This window comes from Aricia agestis, chromosome 17 (assembly GCF_905147365.1).
Source record: "Aricia agestis chromosome 17, ilAriAges1.1, whole genome shotgun sequence".
In the NCBI taxonomy this organism is placed as follows: Eukaryota; Metazoa; Arthropoda; class Insecta; order Lepidoptera; family Lycaenidae; genus Aricia; species Aricia agestis.
This window is the reverse complement of record NC_056422.1, coordinates 537,954-551,164: the sequence shown is the minus strand read 5'-3', so window position 1 is coordinate 551,164 and position 13,211 is coordinate 537,954. Positions and strand designations below refer to the sequence as shown.

Here is a 13,211-nt window from a genome sequence, read left to right as displayed (position 1 = left end):
CGGTCAGCATTGGCGTACAACATTAGTATGTGTGCCAAAGTCTATTGTTACTATAATCTAGTCTTCGGTGATCGGACGAGATTCGACCGGTGTGTTGTGCGGATGTTGGTAAGTGGTAACATTCGATAAGTACTAGGTATAGGGGCTAGGAGTTAGAAGACCGAGTTTTGCTTGGAGTTTAAAGTTTCATTTAATAATCGTTTATCGTAGTATATTTTCCAGAACTGCCCAGTAATCGCATTTGTTGGTCTATATTAGTATCTGAACAAATGTGCATAATTTCAAATTGTTCAATCTGCGAGTTTCATAAAAATAGGTTAAAAGTCTTTTAGACTTATTTTTTAAATTTTTTAAATATAATTATTATTACTCTCAAAATTGAGTCATAAGTACTTACTTACTTATGACTCAATGACTTTCAAGTCAAAAGTTGTAACTGTAACAGCCTCCTCCCGTCCTCCCGTCATGCGTGTTATCGGCCTCGCGCTGCGGTCCGCGTGTTGCCCGCATCGGCCGCAGCCAGCTGCTATAATAATAATCGATGTTTTTCCTGTCACGCGGGCTGCACGCGCGCGGGGCGCGCTCCTCAGTACCGCTTTTACACTGACGCGGGCCGCACGCACGATAAAATGAAAATAGATACAGAAAAAGTAATTTATGAAGTGCAACAGCGGCCCTTATTGTGGCACAGACGAAATGAATTGTACAAAAGCCGGGCCGCGAGAGCTGCTGCTTGGCTGGAGATCTGCCATGAAGTAATTCCAAATTTCGAGGACCTCACTGAGGATGAACAGACGGATATCGGTGAGTTCTATAGTCTATACATTTATATAATATGTACCAGGAACCTATACATATTTACTTTCATTCGCTCTTATAAAATCAGTATCTCTATTCGTATTCAAAACGGCTATGATAATATTAGAACAACATAACATTATAATATAATTAGGTATTATATTCAAATCTTTTGAAATATTTCTTAAAATATTATTAGATGATTATCTGGTATTTTTATTGCTTGAAATAGTGTCAATTTTAAATCAATTGATTTAAAATTTTATTGCTAAATGTTCCCTCCAAACCGTTAGTCGCCATTTTGTGACGTCATTGAAGGAACGTCAAACGTATTAAGGGTATGTTCCGATATGCACTGCGACCACTGTACAGTGCAGACTGCGGTGTGACGTCAATTTAGTATACTGTGAAGCCATGGATGATGGAGGTCCTATATCCTTAATCTATGTGTGAAGCCGTTTCTTTGTAGTTAGTTATTACTGGTTACTATTTAAAACGGAAAAGAATCCCGTATATATAATAAAAGTAAGTAGTTTTATAATTTATTATTAAAAAGAATATGTTTTTCAATACTTAACTTAAATATTAACTTCGTGTAAGTACTTAAGTACTTATATATTTAAACGTTAATTTTGGCAATTCTTCCATTGTTTTATTTATTAATCCAAATTAATAACAGAACTTTATAACTTTGGGATTAAACTGCGGGGCTAAAATGGTCGCTTTGAAGAATCATGATATGAATCATAATATTATTAATTTTCCTAAAATCGCAAAATGCAACTCTGTTTGCAATTCATTTCTGTATTTTTGTACTGATTTGACATTTGTCAGTTGGACAGTTTTGACAATTCATTTGCTGAATTGATTGAGAGGAATTGCTAAATGTGACCATTTTAGCCCCGCAGTGCTCACAGTAGAATATGGCGATGACTGACGACGTCATATATTTCCCTAGGGTACTACGGCAGTATACTGGCAGTCCATAACGGAACAAATTTTTCTACAGTGATAGCAATGTGCAGTGTGCTGTGGGGCTAAAATGGTCGCTTTGAAGAATCATGATATGAATCATAATATGAATCATTTTTCTAAAATCGCAAAATGCAACTCTGCTTGCAATTCATTTCTGTATTTTGTACTGATTTGACATTTGTCACTTTGACAGTTTTGACAATTCATTTGCTGAATTGATTGAGAAGAATTGCTAAATGTGACCATTTTAGCCCCGCAGTGCTCGCAGTGCATATCGGAACATACCCTACTTATATATTTTTTCTTTTGTACATAAGGGAGCATGCCCATACTACGTGACCAACTTTTTAAGATCCCCCCCCCCCTCCACCTCGTGACGTGACAATTGTTCACGTGGTATTGACAATAATAATTTTTAATCATTTTGTAAGTAGAAAAAGTATCTAGAAAATGAAAATATTTTGACTCATGTTTGTGTTTATTAAGAGGAAACACTAGGGCCTTTTTTCTATACAAACGTTGCCCCCCTGTTTCCTCCCTGGATAATGCCGATAGAGTTATAATTTTTTTCCTGAATATCTAATATCTATGGCCACTATTAGCATGTCCCTCTGTTTTCAGTCTTTTTATACTTTAATTACAAAAAAGATATGAACGTTCAAAAACCAAAAAAATGGCCAGATTTTCCGCTGTGTTCAAACATCCAGAAAACAAATTTGGCTAGATTAGAAAAAAATAAAACAAAGGAACACAGTTCAAGCCTTGTTTTAATTTTTAATGAATAAGTACTTAAATCGGTTAAGTTTTGGAGAAGAAATCAGGGACAACGAATCGTTGATTTTCAATTCAAGCTGTAGTTGTCTCTATCGCGCTCTGCGGCGGGAGGCTTGAGGTTTAGGGAGACAGCAATAGATTTTACGAATACTTGTTTTTCATTTCTCTACCCTTGGTGTATCCTCTTAAGTTATTTATTACAAAAGACTCTTTCCATGTTTATAATAACTAGAGATCGCCCAATGGTCGAAATTCGACCTTAGCTTCAACGACATTAGGACTACTACCTATATTTTGTAAAAAAATATTGTCTTTATTATAATATTTTTTTCAACTATTGTCTCTGGGACTCAGCTTATCGGAGACTGGCCGTGTAAGCATTGTCTAATAGTATCTAAGATTCAATAAAAAAAACTATAATCCATTTTCAATTTGTCAACTTGTTGTCAACAGACTTCAACTATAAATAAAAGAGTATATATAATTCGTATATGTATAGGCTTGTCACTCAAAAATCTGTCATTTTTCCTTGTGTGTGTGTTGTAGTGTATGTAATGTTTTATTTGTTAAAAAATGTATGATAAAAGCATAATTTCAAAATAATATTAGCTCGATTCACTCCTTCACCATATAAACTATAGCTGTGCAAAATTTCATTCACATACGTTTCCCCATTTTTCGTCAAAAGGGATACAAAGTATTTAGCTCCAGTATTAATATATAGATTATTACTACTTAATTAAAGATCAGAATAAAAATAACGATTACCAAAAATACATTAATACCCAATAGTTTGCCAAAAAGAAATACTTGACACTAATATTAATTAAGATATACTATACAAGGTGTACCAAAACTAAGTGATAGTACTTTAGGATGTGTACGTATTCCTTATATACTTAGTGCAAATAGCAGCGGTAAATGTATGGGCAAGCGCCCCAGTGTAACGAGTTTCTCCATACAAAAGTGAATAAAAATTTGGTCTTTCAGCGCTGCTACTATCACAGTGAACTCTATGAAAGGAACACAATATACACATCCTAAAGTATTATCACTTAGACTTATGTATAATATATATATTAATAGTCTAAAATTACAATAGAACAATGAGAGAAATTAATTTCTAGGCAGATGGCGGACCCAAGTAATTTGGTCGCTTTTAAAGTTAAACCCAACCGACAGATCACAATTAACATTGAATTGACATGATCCGACTACATGACGTTGGTCTGTCACATAGGAATCAATTTCCTCGATGGTACATAAGAGCTATTTTAGTCACGACTGTAGTTCAAATTGTAATCGAACACCAAATATAGTAAATGATCACCAAACTTGACAGCTTCACCAAACTTCAAAATGCCTGACAAGTGACAACAGTGCCTGCTTTTTTTATGGCTGTTGGCTATAAATAACCATAATAAATGCCAGTGTCAAGTATTAAATGGCGAGGAAAAAAAATCGTATGACGTTTCTCTCGGCGAAATTGACTACGTGACAAAACTCTAGACCCCCTCCCCCCCTCTCGTGACCAAGCGTAGTATTTTGAAGACCCCCCTCCCCCCCCCCCCCCCTAAATGGGTCACGTAGTATGGGTATGCTCCCTAACCACAACACGTTCAATTAATTATTACGCTGTGATAATATTATATGTTTAGGTATTATTATACATATTGTATGTATAAGTCGGGGTAAATAGTTACATAAGTAGAGCTGTTTTTATGTCTGCATTTTAATAACTAAATTTTAATTTTGTTTTATTACAGACAAAAAAATTCAACAGAGATGGCGCACAGCCCGGGATATGTACAAAAAGGAGAAAATGGCCGACAATCAAGGTTTCGGAGCGAAGAAGAAAAAAAAGTACGAACATTTTAAAAGTTTGACTTTTCTGGACAAGGAGATCGAAGGGACAGAGGACTCGTTGCCTGAAGCCGATGACGAGCCATCTTCACCCACCATGCCGCCGTTCACTTTTGTACCCCTTATACCTTCGTCAGATCCAACCCACCAGCAGGCCAACCCAGCACATCCACCACAGAAGAGAAGAGCGACGTCTGAATATGAAAATAGTTTAACAGAACATCCAAAGAGACATCGGCTGGAGTTAGAAGGCGAAGATTTAGCCTTTTTCCAATCGCTGCAGCCCAGTTTAAAGAGGTTTACAAATTACCAGAAGCTGATGTTTAGGACAAGAGTGATGCAGGTTATCATGGAGATGGATAGCCAGAATATGAATTGTGCAGCGTGCGGCCAGGACCGAGTTGTCATAAAGGAGGAAGGCGACTTCTGATTTTGGAAATATTTTACTAGAGCAGGGTTTCTCGAAGTGGGGTACGAGAACCCCTAGGGGTTCGCCATTCGACGGCAGGGGGTTCGCGGCAAGATTTACGTAATGGTGGCAACAGGAGTCATTATTAGATATTATGTCCGTAAATGAAACTCTTCAAGCTGATTTCAAATGGAGGTCTTTGATAGATTTTAGGGCAGCTAGACAGGCAGAGTATTTTGAACTCTCACGCAAAGCGGTGAATTCCCCTTCCTAAAGGGGAGGGGGAGAGGGGATTTCAATATAAGTAAGGGGTTCGCTGTCACCTGGAAATTTAATAGTGGTTCGTGGAGACGAAAATTTGAGAAACCTTGTACTAGAGTAACAAATTACTCCAGAAAATGACATTTCGGACTAGTATAGAGTGATGCAAATTGTATACTTGTATATAAAATAAATAAATAATAATTACTTAAGTGGTTTATTAATTATTTAGCTCAAATACAACACTGTTTATTTATTTCTACCTCCAAAGTGCACTTTTTACCAGCTTATCTTAATCTAATATATAAAAATATTTCAGGACGCACGAACCGATTTCCACGGTTTTGCATTCGTTGGAAAGGTCTCGGGCTCCGTGAGGTCTATAGAAAAAAATTCAGAAAAAACTTCAAGAGAAAAGCAGGAAAACAGGGAAAATCACTTTTTGGCAAAACAACGTTTGTCGGGACAGCTAGTTTTTCAATAAAATACACAGCTAAAATAGCATATTTTCAACATTATAACACAATATTATGTTACTTAATATTATTATTAATTATATAAACCCGATGCCCATCCTTTTTGATATCACTATAATAATATTTTATCATAAATAATAATCTAAAATACGTATAGCAGAATTAGATTACAAATTATAAAGTAAAGACAGGGTCTCGCTAACCACAAACAGCTTCGTTTTGATTAGGATTTCGGGGTATGCTATATAATATAGTATCTTCACAGCTAAATGCTAATTAAAAGCATGTTAAGACATAATATTAGTATAATTTTGCATTAGAAATTGAGTATCTTGTAAATTATTCCACTTAAGTACGTGGAATATTAAGTTATATTCCACTACAAGTGGAAAAAACCTTATGTACAAACAGAAAAAATTATACCCCAATGGGGTTGACTATCTAGCCGGACTTTTGATTGCGCGTTCGGACAAAACTTAAGTTTGGTTTTGTAGAACTTTGCATCTCCAATTAATATGGAAGTCTAATGTTTAGGATAGGTATTTAAAGTGCTTATCAAACAGAATAAATATTTTTGCTTGACCCATAAACATTCTAAGCGTTGAAATGAAAATTCTTAAAAGCGGAGATTCCAGTGTGATTCCAGCCTTTGGTCATCGCACATTAGACCGACTCGACGCCAAGGGCCAACCCATTACCCAACTCACAGCATGGCATGGAAATGTAAGCTTTATTGTTAGGACACAAGAGCAAACGCAAACCGCGTGGACACTCACACTACATAAAGTTAAAAATTAAATGACAAACTGTGAGTTAAGTTGGAGTGGAGTCGGTATAATGTACGATGACCACAATCTGGTTTTTCTGGCAACCCTGCAGAACAAAGAACAAAGTACTATACCGTGAGTCGTGACGAGAGAGACAGACTGTCACCTATCTCTGTGTAATCATGACGTCGCCTACCCTTGCGCAATGCATCACCCTATAACCATAAACTCCATGTTTCCTATTGAAGGTGAAAGCAGGGGGAGAGCTTAAAAATGTTGGAATTTGAATCCATACCAATCATCCACCGACCATACGAATATTGTAAATGCGAAATATGGTTTGTTTGTCTGGCTGTCTGTCTGTCAGCCTTTCTGTCTGTAATGCCTCTTCTCGATTAACCGCTAAACCGATTTTGATGAAATCGGTGTGTAGAAACTGTAATTCCCGGGAAAGGAATATCGAAAAATGTACGGTTCCGTGTAATAAATTAATTTCGGAAATGTAGCAAAATATTGGTCAATAGAAGAGCTCATCACGCACCTGATGGGAGGCCCCAAGGGTTAATTAAACTTAATTGGCATCGGGGATTAACTATAACCCTTTAAGGGCCCTCGCTCATATTCGGAATGTATTTTTGGATCGTTACTTTCTTAATGGAGGGTAATAAAGATAAAATACTGGATATATGATCGCTGTATACATTTAAACAGCCATTTTGATTTACATTAATCGCCCGCTACCGAACTGCTGTTAAAATAACTGCATTCCATAATTCATTAAACTGTTGGACCGATTTGGATAAAAATCACAGTCCGTCTGGTCTTGGATTTGAAAACATAGTCCTATTTAACATCCACGAATAAAAAGTAAAATTTTGACATTAAAAAAAACATTGGTACTTACTAAGTAATTTTTTACAACCATTTTTCTGACAAAATAATCGTCATACGCTCGAAGCCTATCCTTATTTTTAAAATCCTTTATAAAAGACTGACAATAGAATTACATAGTAAGTCCGGCCGCACACTGTCCGAAATTTCCACTGACCTCCATTATACAAGTACGCTGGACTGATGATACTCTTTGAAATGACAGCTATTTTTTGTGCCTATTGCCTATTTGAAGCGGCAGCTCCCCCATTATTAGGGATAGGAACTAAATTTGACGTAAAAATGATGTTTGAAAGTCGCCATCATGTCGCCATATTGGCGCTGATAGCAGTAGTGGGAGAATTTTAACTAATACTAGTGATGTACAACTGTCTTTTCTATTATCGATTAAATGTTTCCAGATTACAGACTTCCTCTCCGTAATTTAGATAGGCGTAATAAATTAACAACGATTTCATACGTAGATAACGTGAAGTAGCAGTACCTATGTATAATCCATTTATTTTTAGCAGTTAGCACTACGAAAAACTAAAAACAAAACTGAAGATAAGCTTCTAACGAAAACTTTGTAGTATTGTATTTTCTAATTTCATTTCTAATATTATCAAAGTAGCGCTACAGTGCCCTCGTCACCACTTTTGTGAATATAGTACCAAATTGGTATGATACCCTTTACACTAAAAGAAAATTTTTGAAAATCGGTTTACAAACGGCAGAGTAAGCGTTGAACATAAAAATGAACATAACACCTCCCTATTTTGAAAGTCGGTTAAAATTATAGCCTATGTGTTATGTGTTATTTTGATGTATAAGCTTTACTACTGTAAAGTTTCATTAAAATCCATTCAGTAGTTTTTGCGTGAAAGAGTAACAAATATCCAAACTTTCGTCTTTATAATATTAAGTAGGATAGTAGGATATATGGTGAAGGAGTGCATCGAGCTAATATTATTTTGAAATTATGCTTTTATCATACATTTTTTTAACAAATAAAACATTACACACACTAGAACACACACGCTAGAGCTATTGATTGACAAGCCTATACACACGAATTGTACTATTTTATTTATGATTGAAGTCTGTTGTCAAATTGAAAATAGATTTAGTTTTTTTATTGAATCTTATACCTACTATACTGTTAGACAATTATTACACGGCCAGTCTGTCATCATTCGACTTTATTAGTCTGAGACTGTCGTAAAATTATGTCTAAAAAATAATAAAGTCAATGTTTTGACAACAGAAAAGCGTTGAAATTTTTATTTGAGTTCGAATTTCGACCATTGGGCGATCTCTAGTTTTAATGATTAAGTAATTGATTTTGTTAAAACGTTTAATTCTTTAAATAGTAAGTACAATAATTACAATAATATTCCCACCATCATTAAGGACCAGCTGGCGACAATGTGACAAAATAACGAATAATATTTGTACACAGTCAGAGACGATCATTGTATGAATATCAGCAGGAGCCTGAGTTGTGACTCTTGACAAATGACAGATGATCACATCATTTATTTTACAGACATTTTTGTTTCCTAAAATAGATGTTGCATTTTGTTGATTTGTAGAGGTCCAATATTAAATGTGTGTGTGAATTTTTATGGCGTACGTACTTATTATTTTGTTTAAGGCTATTTAGTAACTTGGTTAACCTGGGTTAAATAATTATTATGTTATTGGAAGGATGTTCCTTATTTCTGTCGTTCTTCGTATTAATGAAAGAAATGATATTATAAGTATAAATAACTTAGGACAATTACTAATATATATTCTGTGCTTAGGATGAACATAATAATATGTTCATCCTATATATATACGTGGGAGAGCCATGCTTCGGCACGAATGGGCCGGCTCGACCGGAGAAATACCACGTTCTCACAGAAAACCGGCGTGAAACAGCGCTTGCGCTGTGTTTCGCCGAGTGAGTGAGTTTATTCCCTTCCCTTCCCATCCCTAATCTCCCCTATTACCCTATTCCCTCTTGAAGGCCGGTAACGCACCTGCAGCATTTCTGACGCTGCGATTCAGCTAACATTGAAGTGACATACGCCGACCACATGACATAGGTCCGTCAACTGCCTAGGAATCAATTTCCTCGATGGTACTATCGTATACTCTTCACTTTTAGTTATATTGCAATTGTATTAATATACAATATTTACTAAAAGTTAAGAGTATACGATATACATACATTATAGCCGCCGTGTGTGCAGCCCTAACGTCACTCTATGTTATGCCAAATTGCCATAGAACTCATAGAGCGAGCAAGACAGTGACGGAGTGAAGCCGCAAAAGTCAATACAAACTTGTAAGCGAATACAACTTCACTTCAGTACCGCGCGGACCGCCGCGCTGTTCGCACGTTTTGGTGTGTGCTGTTTCATCGAGTCAAAATGCCGTCTTGTGTATTAAAACACTGTAAAAGTTGTTCACAAAAACAGAAGAAAGATGACGGAGTTTCGTTTCACAGGTATATTATAATTTTGAAGTTTAGCAAAATGCTGTTGTTTACTGTTTAGTAACGAGAACGACAGCTGTTATAACTTATAATTAAAGTGTCAAAAGTACGAAAATTCCAACTTCGATGAAATGCACTCTCGTACTTTTGGTTGCTTGTCGATAGTCGTACTCGGGTCGGTCATACAATTTACGCGTATATGTCAGTAGGTAACTGGGCCCATATCTGAATTCTGAGCGATCGATTTACGAGTGTTAACCTGGGAACGAATTTTGGGACTTTTCGAGAGTTAAGCTGTCAACAATGTGCACGTTTCTCGTTCATACCGTCCGCGGACGCAAAAAAACGTCCAGCCAGCCAATTTGCAATTAATCAGATACAAACAAGCCGCGTGCATCACCCGCGACTGTTTTTGTCTCCAGCTTTATCAGGGTGTATGAAGTTTGTATTATATTCTAGGGCATCCTATAAAAACACAAGTGTATGTAAAAAAAATGTAAAATTGTTTATGTAACATACTACCACAATTTTGCTGTAATTTTACTTCGATTCCAAGTAGGTTATATAATATTATAATTATTATACTACCTGTCCGAGCAAACGTTGTTTTGCCATACAAAGTATTTCGCCATGATTTCGCCCACATTTTATTGACGTGACTAAATAAGTATGTCACCATGACAACGTCCATCATCGCTGTCCCGTCCTAGTCGCATAAACAATGGTCGCCGTCAGTCTCGAGCATAAAGTTAATATACCTAGCGGAATAGAGCAACAATCTCGAGCTGTCAAACGATTGAACATGAATTCTATGAGATTAAATTGTCAACGTGCGGCACGTGCCGACTGGACGTCAAAAAAAGAGTGCTACTGTCATGTATCACACGTCTCTTTTTACCACTCAGTGTTACTGATAGTGACATCTCTCTTGCTCAGGCCTTTGTTTCTCTATTCCGCTAGGTATATTAACTTTATGGTCTCGAGTTGTAATAATTTAGTATATTTTAGATTTTACTATTATTTATTGAACAAATGGAAATAACAATATAAAAAAAAATAGATGTTGTCCGATTCTCTACCCAAGCCGCGCTAAGATTCACGAAAATTGGTCGAGCCGTTTCAGAGGTATTCAGCCACGCACTCCGTGACACGAGAATTTCATATATTAGATACTTTTTTTACGTCCGTGATATTAGATTACTTATATTTTTTTTACCACACTTGTTCCTTTTCAGATTCCCGACTGACTTCGATCTCCGCAACGCGTGGATCCGCATCATCCGTCAAAGCAGGGAGGACAAAGACTGGACGCCGTCGAAATTCTGCGTCGTCTGCTCGCTGCATTTTGACGACGACGACATGTACTTCACCATGAAAGGTAGACGCTTAACCAAAAAGAAAGCTAAACCGTCGAGAAACCTCGGCATCACTAGGGAGGATATAGCAGGGGCAAACCAAGACAAAGCGGGTACATCCATGGAAATATCCTTCGAACATGTACCAAATATAAAAAAAGTACAATGCAGTCCCTCTAATGGTGTATCGAATGTGAAGATGGAAGAATCGGGTCCATCTCAACGTATAACGACCGTAAAGATAGAGGAATCGAGTCTCTCGGTGAATATGCAAGACATAAAGCAGGAGCAGTTGGATCCCTTGGACGGAATCAACGTAAAAGTGGAGCCTGATTCTACTCCTAATATTGTGAAATTGATGTCCTTTGAAGAATTACCATCAACAGAACCTTCAAATTCCATCCAAATGCACGAAATGCCCAGAAGCTTTTTAGAACAAGATGATATCAGAGAATCTGATCTGGACTCCGTGTACGATACCGCGATGGAGAACAGATTGAGGAAGAAGTTAAGGAAAAGCGAGAGCCTCTGTAATAGTTACAGGTCGAAGCTGAGAAGCGCGCAGCAGAAGATTCGACGGTTGGAGGAGAGGAAATTCGCGCTGAAGACTATAATCGCCAAGAAGATTCAGCGTGATGTGACTTCCTCGAGCGAGAACCGGATAGCGTCAGAACTCTTCCGTCACATCTACCACAAGGACTCCAATACGGATATTATATGCTCTGAGGAGTTCAGGAACTTCTGCTTCACGCTGTACGGTCATTCGCCAACAGCGTACGAGTTCGTCAGAGAAACCTTCAACAATTGTCTGCTAGATCCCAGTAGATTCACAGACAAAGGGCCAATCAATAGCTATTCGGAGGTGTGCGCCCTTTATGACTATGTAGACTATGTAGACGACTAAAACATGTTAGTAGCCCTACCAGTAGCCCTAGCATGGTCACCGGTAGAAATGCGAAAGTATAGACAAACTGTGGACATAAACTTAAGGTGTCGTTCCGATCTTTACCGCGGCTAATCACTACTGACAAAAATTCAATTAAAATGCCGCTTTATGACAGACTATTAGTATATTATCTCATAGAGTAGGATTAGGGCATCGAGATCGAATCATGAAAAAACCCGGCTTTCAAAAATGGTTTTTCGAGCTTTTCGGGTTTTTCATTTTTTTGATAATTAATAAAGGCCAGGCCTGATTTAAGGTATTTATAACAAACTAACATACAAATTATTTATTTTTATAACATATTGTATAGGTTTAATTATTTATATTGGTCATAAATCATAATTAAATAAAAATATAATATTTTAAAGTAAAAGTTTAGTTTTAAGAGCATTAAAGACTAATTGTCATAAAAATATTTATTAATAATACATATTTTAAAAATCCTACCAAAACTATTCAATGTAAAAAAAGCCAAGTGTCTTCAAACAATCTATCCTTCGCAAAAACTTTTCAAATTTCATAGAAGCCAAGTCCTGTTAAACTTATTTTATAGTTTTCAATCAACATTCAGTGATTGACCACAGTTTTGTTTATTATGTGATCAAAGCCTTACAAAATAAAGTATGGACAGCTTCAAAGGGTTCTAACTTCTAAGTCTGCTGAAAGTACCGTAGACTTTTGATTAGTGAGTAGTTAGTGACAAAACGTTGAAACTTGTATGGACCGTAATTGCTGATAAAATACACCCATCAACAAAGTCTTCGGGACATTTGTATTTTTGGAATATCTAAAAACCTGTCAGGAATTTTTGAAGACAGTGTTTGGAACAATGATAGCTTATTTTTTGGTATTTAAAAAAACATATTATTAAAACACTTTTCCGAATTTTATCGTTTCTAAAGCAATCACAGGTATCAACAGTCATAAAAATCAATGACAAGTCAACAAATCTTTATTTCGTTTTATAAACTGAAAATTTCATTCGAATGAGATATTTTTATAGCTGATTGTCAAATTAATAGTAATCCTACTAATATTATAAAGGCGAAAGTTTGTTTGGATGTATGGATGTGTGGTTGTATGGATGTGTGGATGTATGGATGGGTGGATGTATGGATGTGTGGATGTATGGATGTTTGTTACTCTTTCACACAAAAACTACTGAACGGATTTTAATGAAACTTTACAATAATATAGCTTATACATCAGAATAACACATAGGCTACAATTTT

The 13,211-nt window shown here is 36.3% G+C and overlaps 2 protein-coding genes across 2 annotated transcripts; both read left to right on the top strand.

The window, feature by feature from the left end:
- The first annotated feature begins 609 nt into the window (after positions 1 to 609).
- Positions 610 to 4,929, top strand: LOC121735352. Its single transcript, XM_042126152.1, has 2 exons — positions 610 to 804; positions 4,314 to 4,929. The coding sequence occupies exons 1-2, from the start codon at positions 630 to 632 to the stop codon at positions 4,838 to 4,840; spliced, it is 702 nt and encodes a 233-aa protein (XP_041982086.1). The 5' UTR covers positions 610 to 629; the 3' UTR covers positions 4,841 to 4,929.
- A 4,646-nt stretch (positions 4,930 to 9,575) lies between these two features.
- LOC121735625 lies at positions 9,576 to 11,937 on the top strand. The gene is made up of 2 exons (XM_042126521.1): positions 9,576 to 9,690; positions 10,914 to 11,937. The coding sequence occupies exons 1-2, from the start codon at positions 9,614 to 9,616 to the stop codon at positions 11,935 to 11,937; spliced, it is 1,101 nt and encodes a 366-aa protein (XP_041982455.1). The 5' UTR covers positions 9,576 to 9,613.
- Positions 11,938 to 13,211: the final 1,274 nt, after the last annotated feature.

Coding starts and splice junctions, on each gene's coding strand:
- LOC121735625 (XM_042126521.1), top strand. CDS start 9,614: ATGCCGTCTTGTGTATTAAAACACTGTAAAAGTTGTTCACAAAAACAG. Junction 9,691..10,913: donor GACGGAGTTTCGTTTCACAG/GTATATTATAAT, acceptor GTTCCTTTTCAG/ATTCCCGACTGACTTCGATC.
- LOC121735352 (XM_042126152.1), top strand. CDS start 630: ATGAAAATAGATACAGAAAAAGTAATTTATGAAGTGCAACAGCGGCCC. Junction 805..4,313: donor GGATGAACAGACGGATATCG/GTGAGTTCTATA, acceptor GTTTTATTACAG/ACAAAAAAATTCAACAGAGA.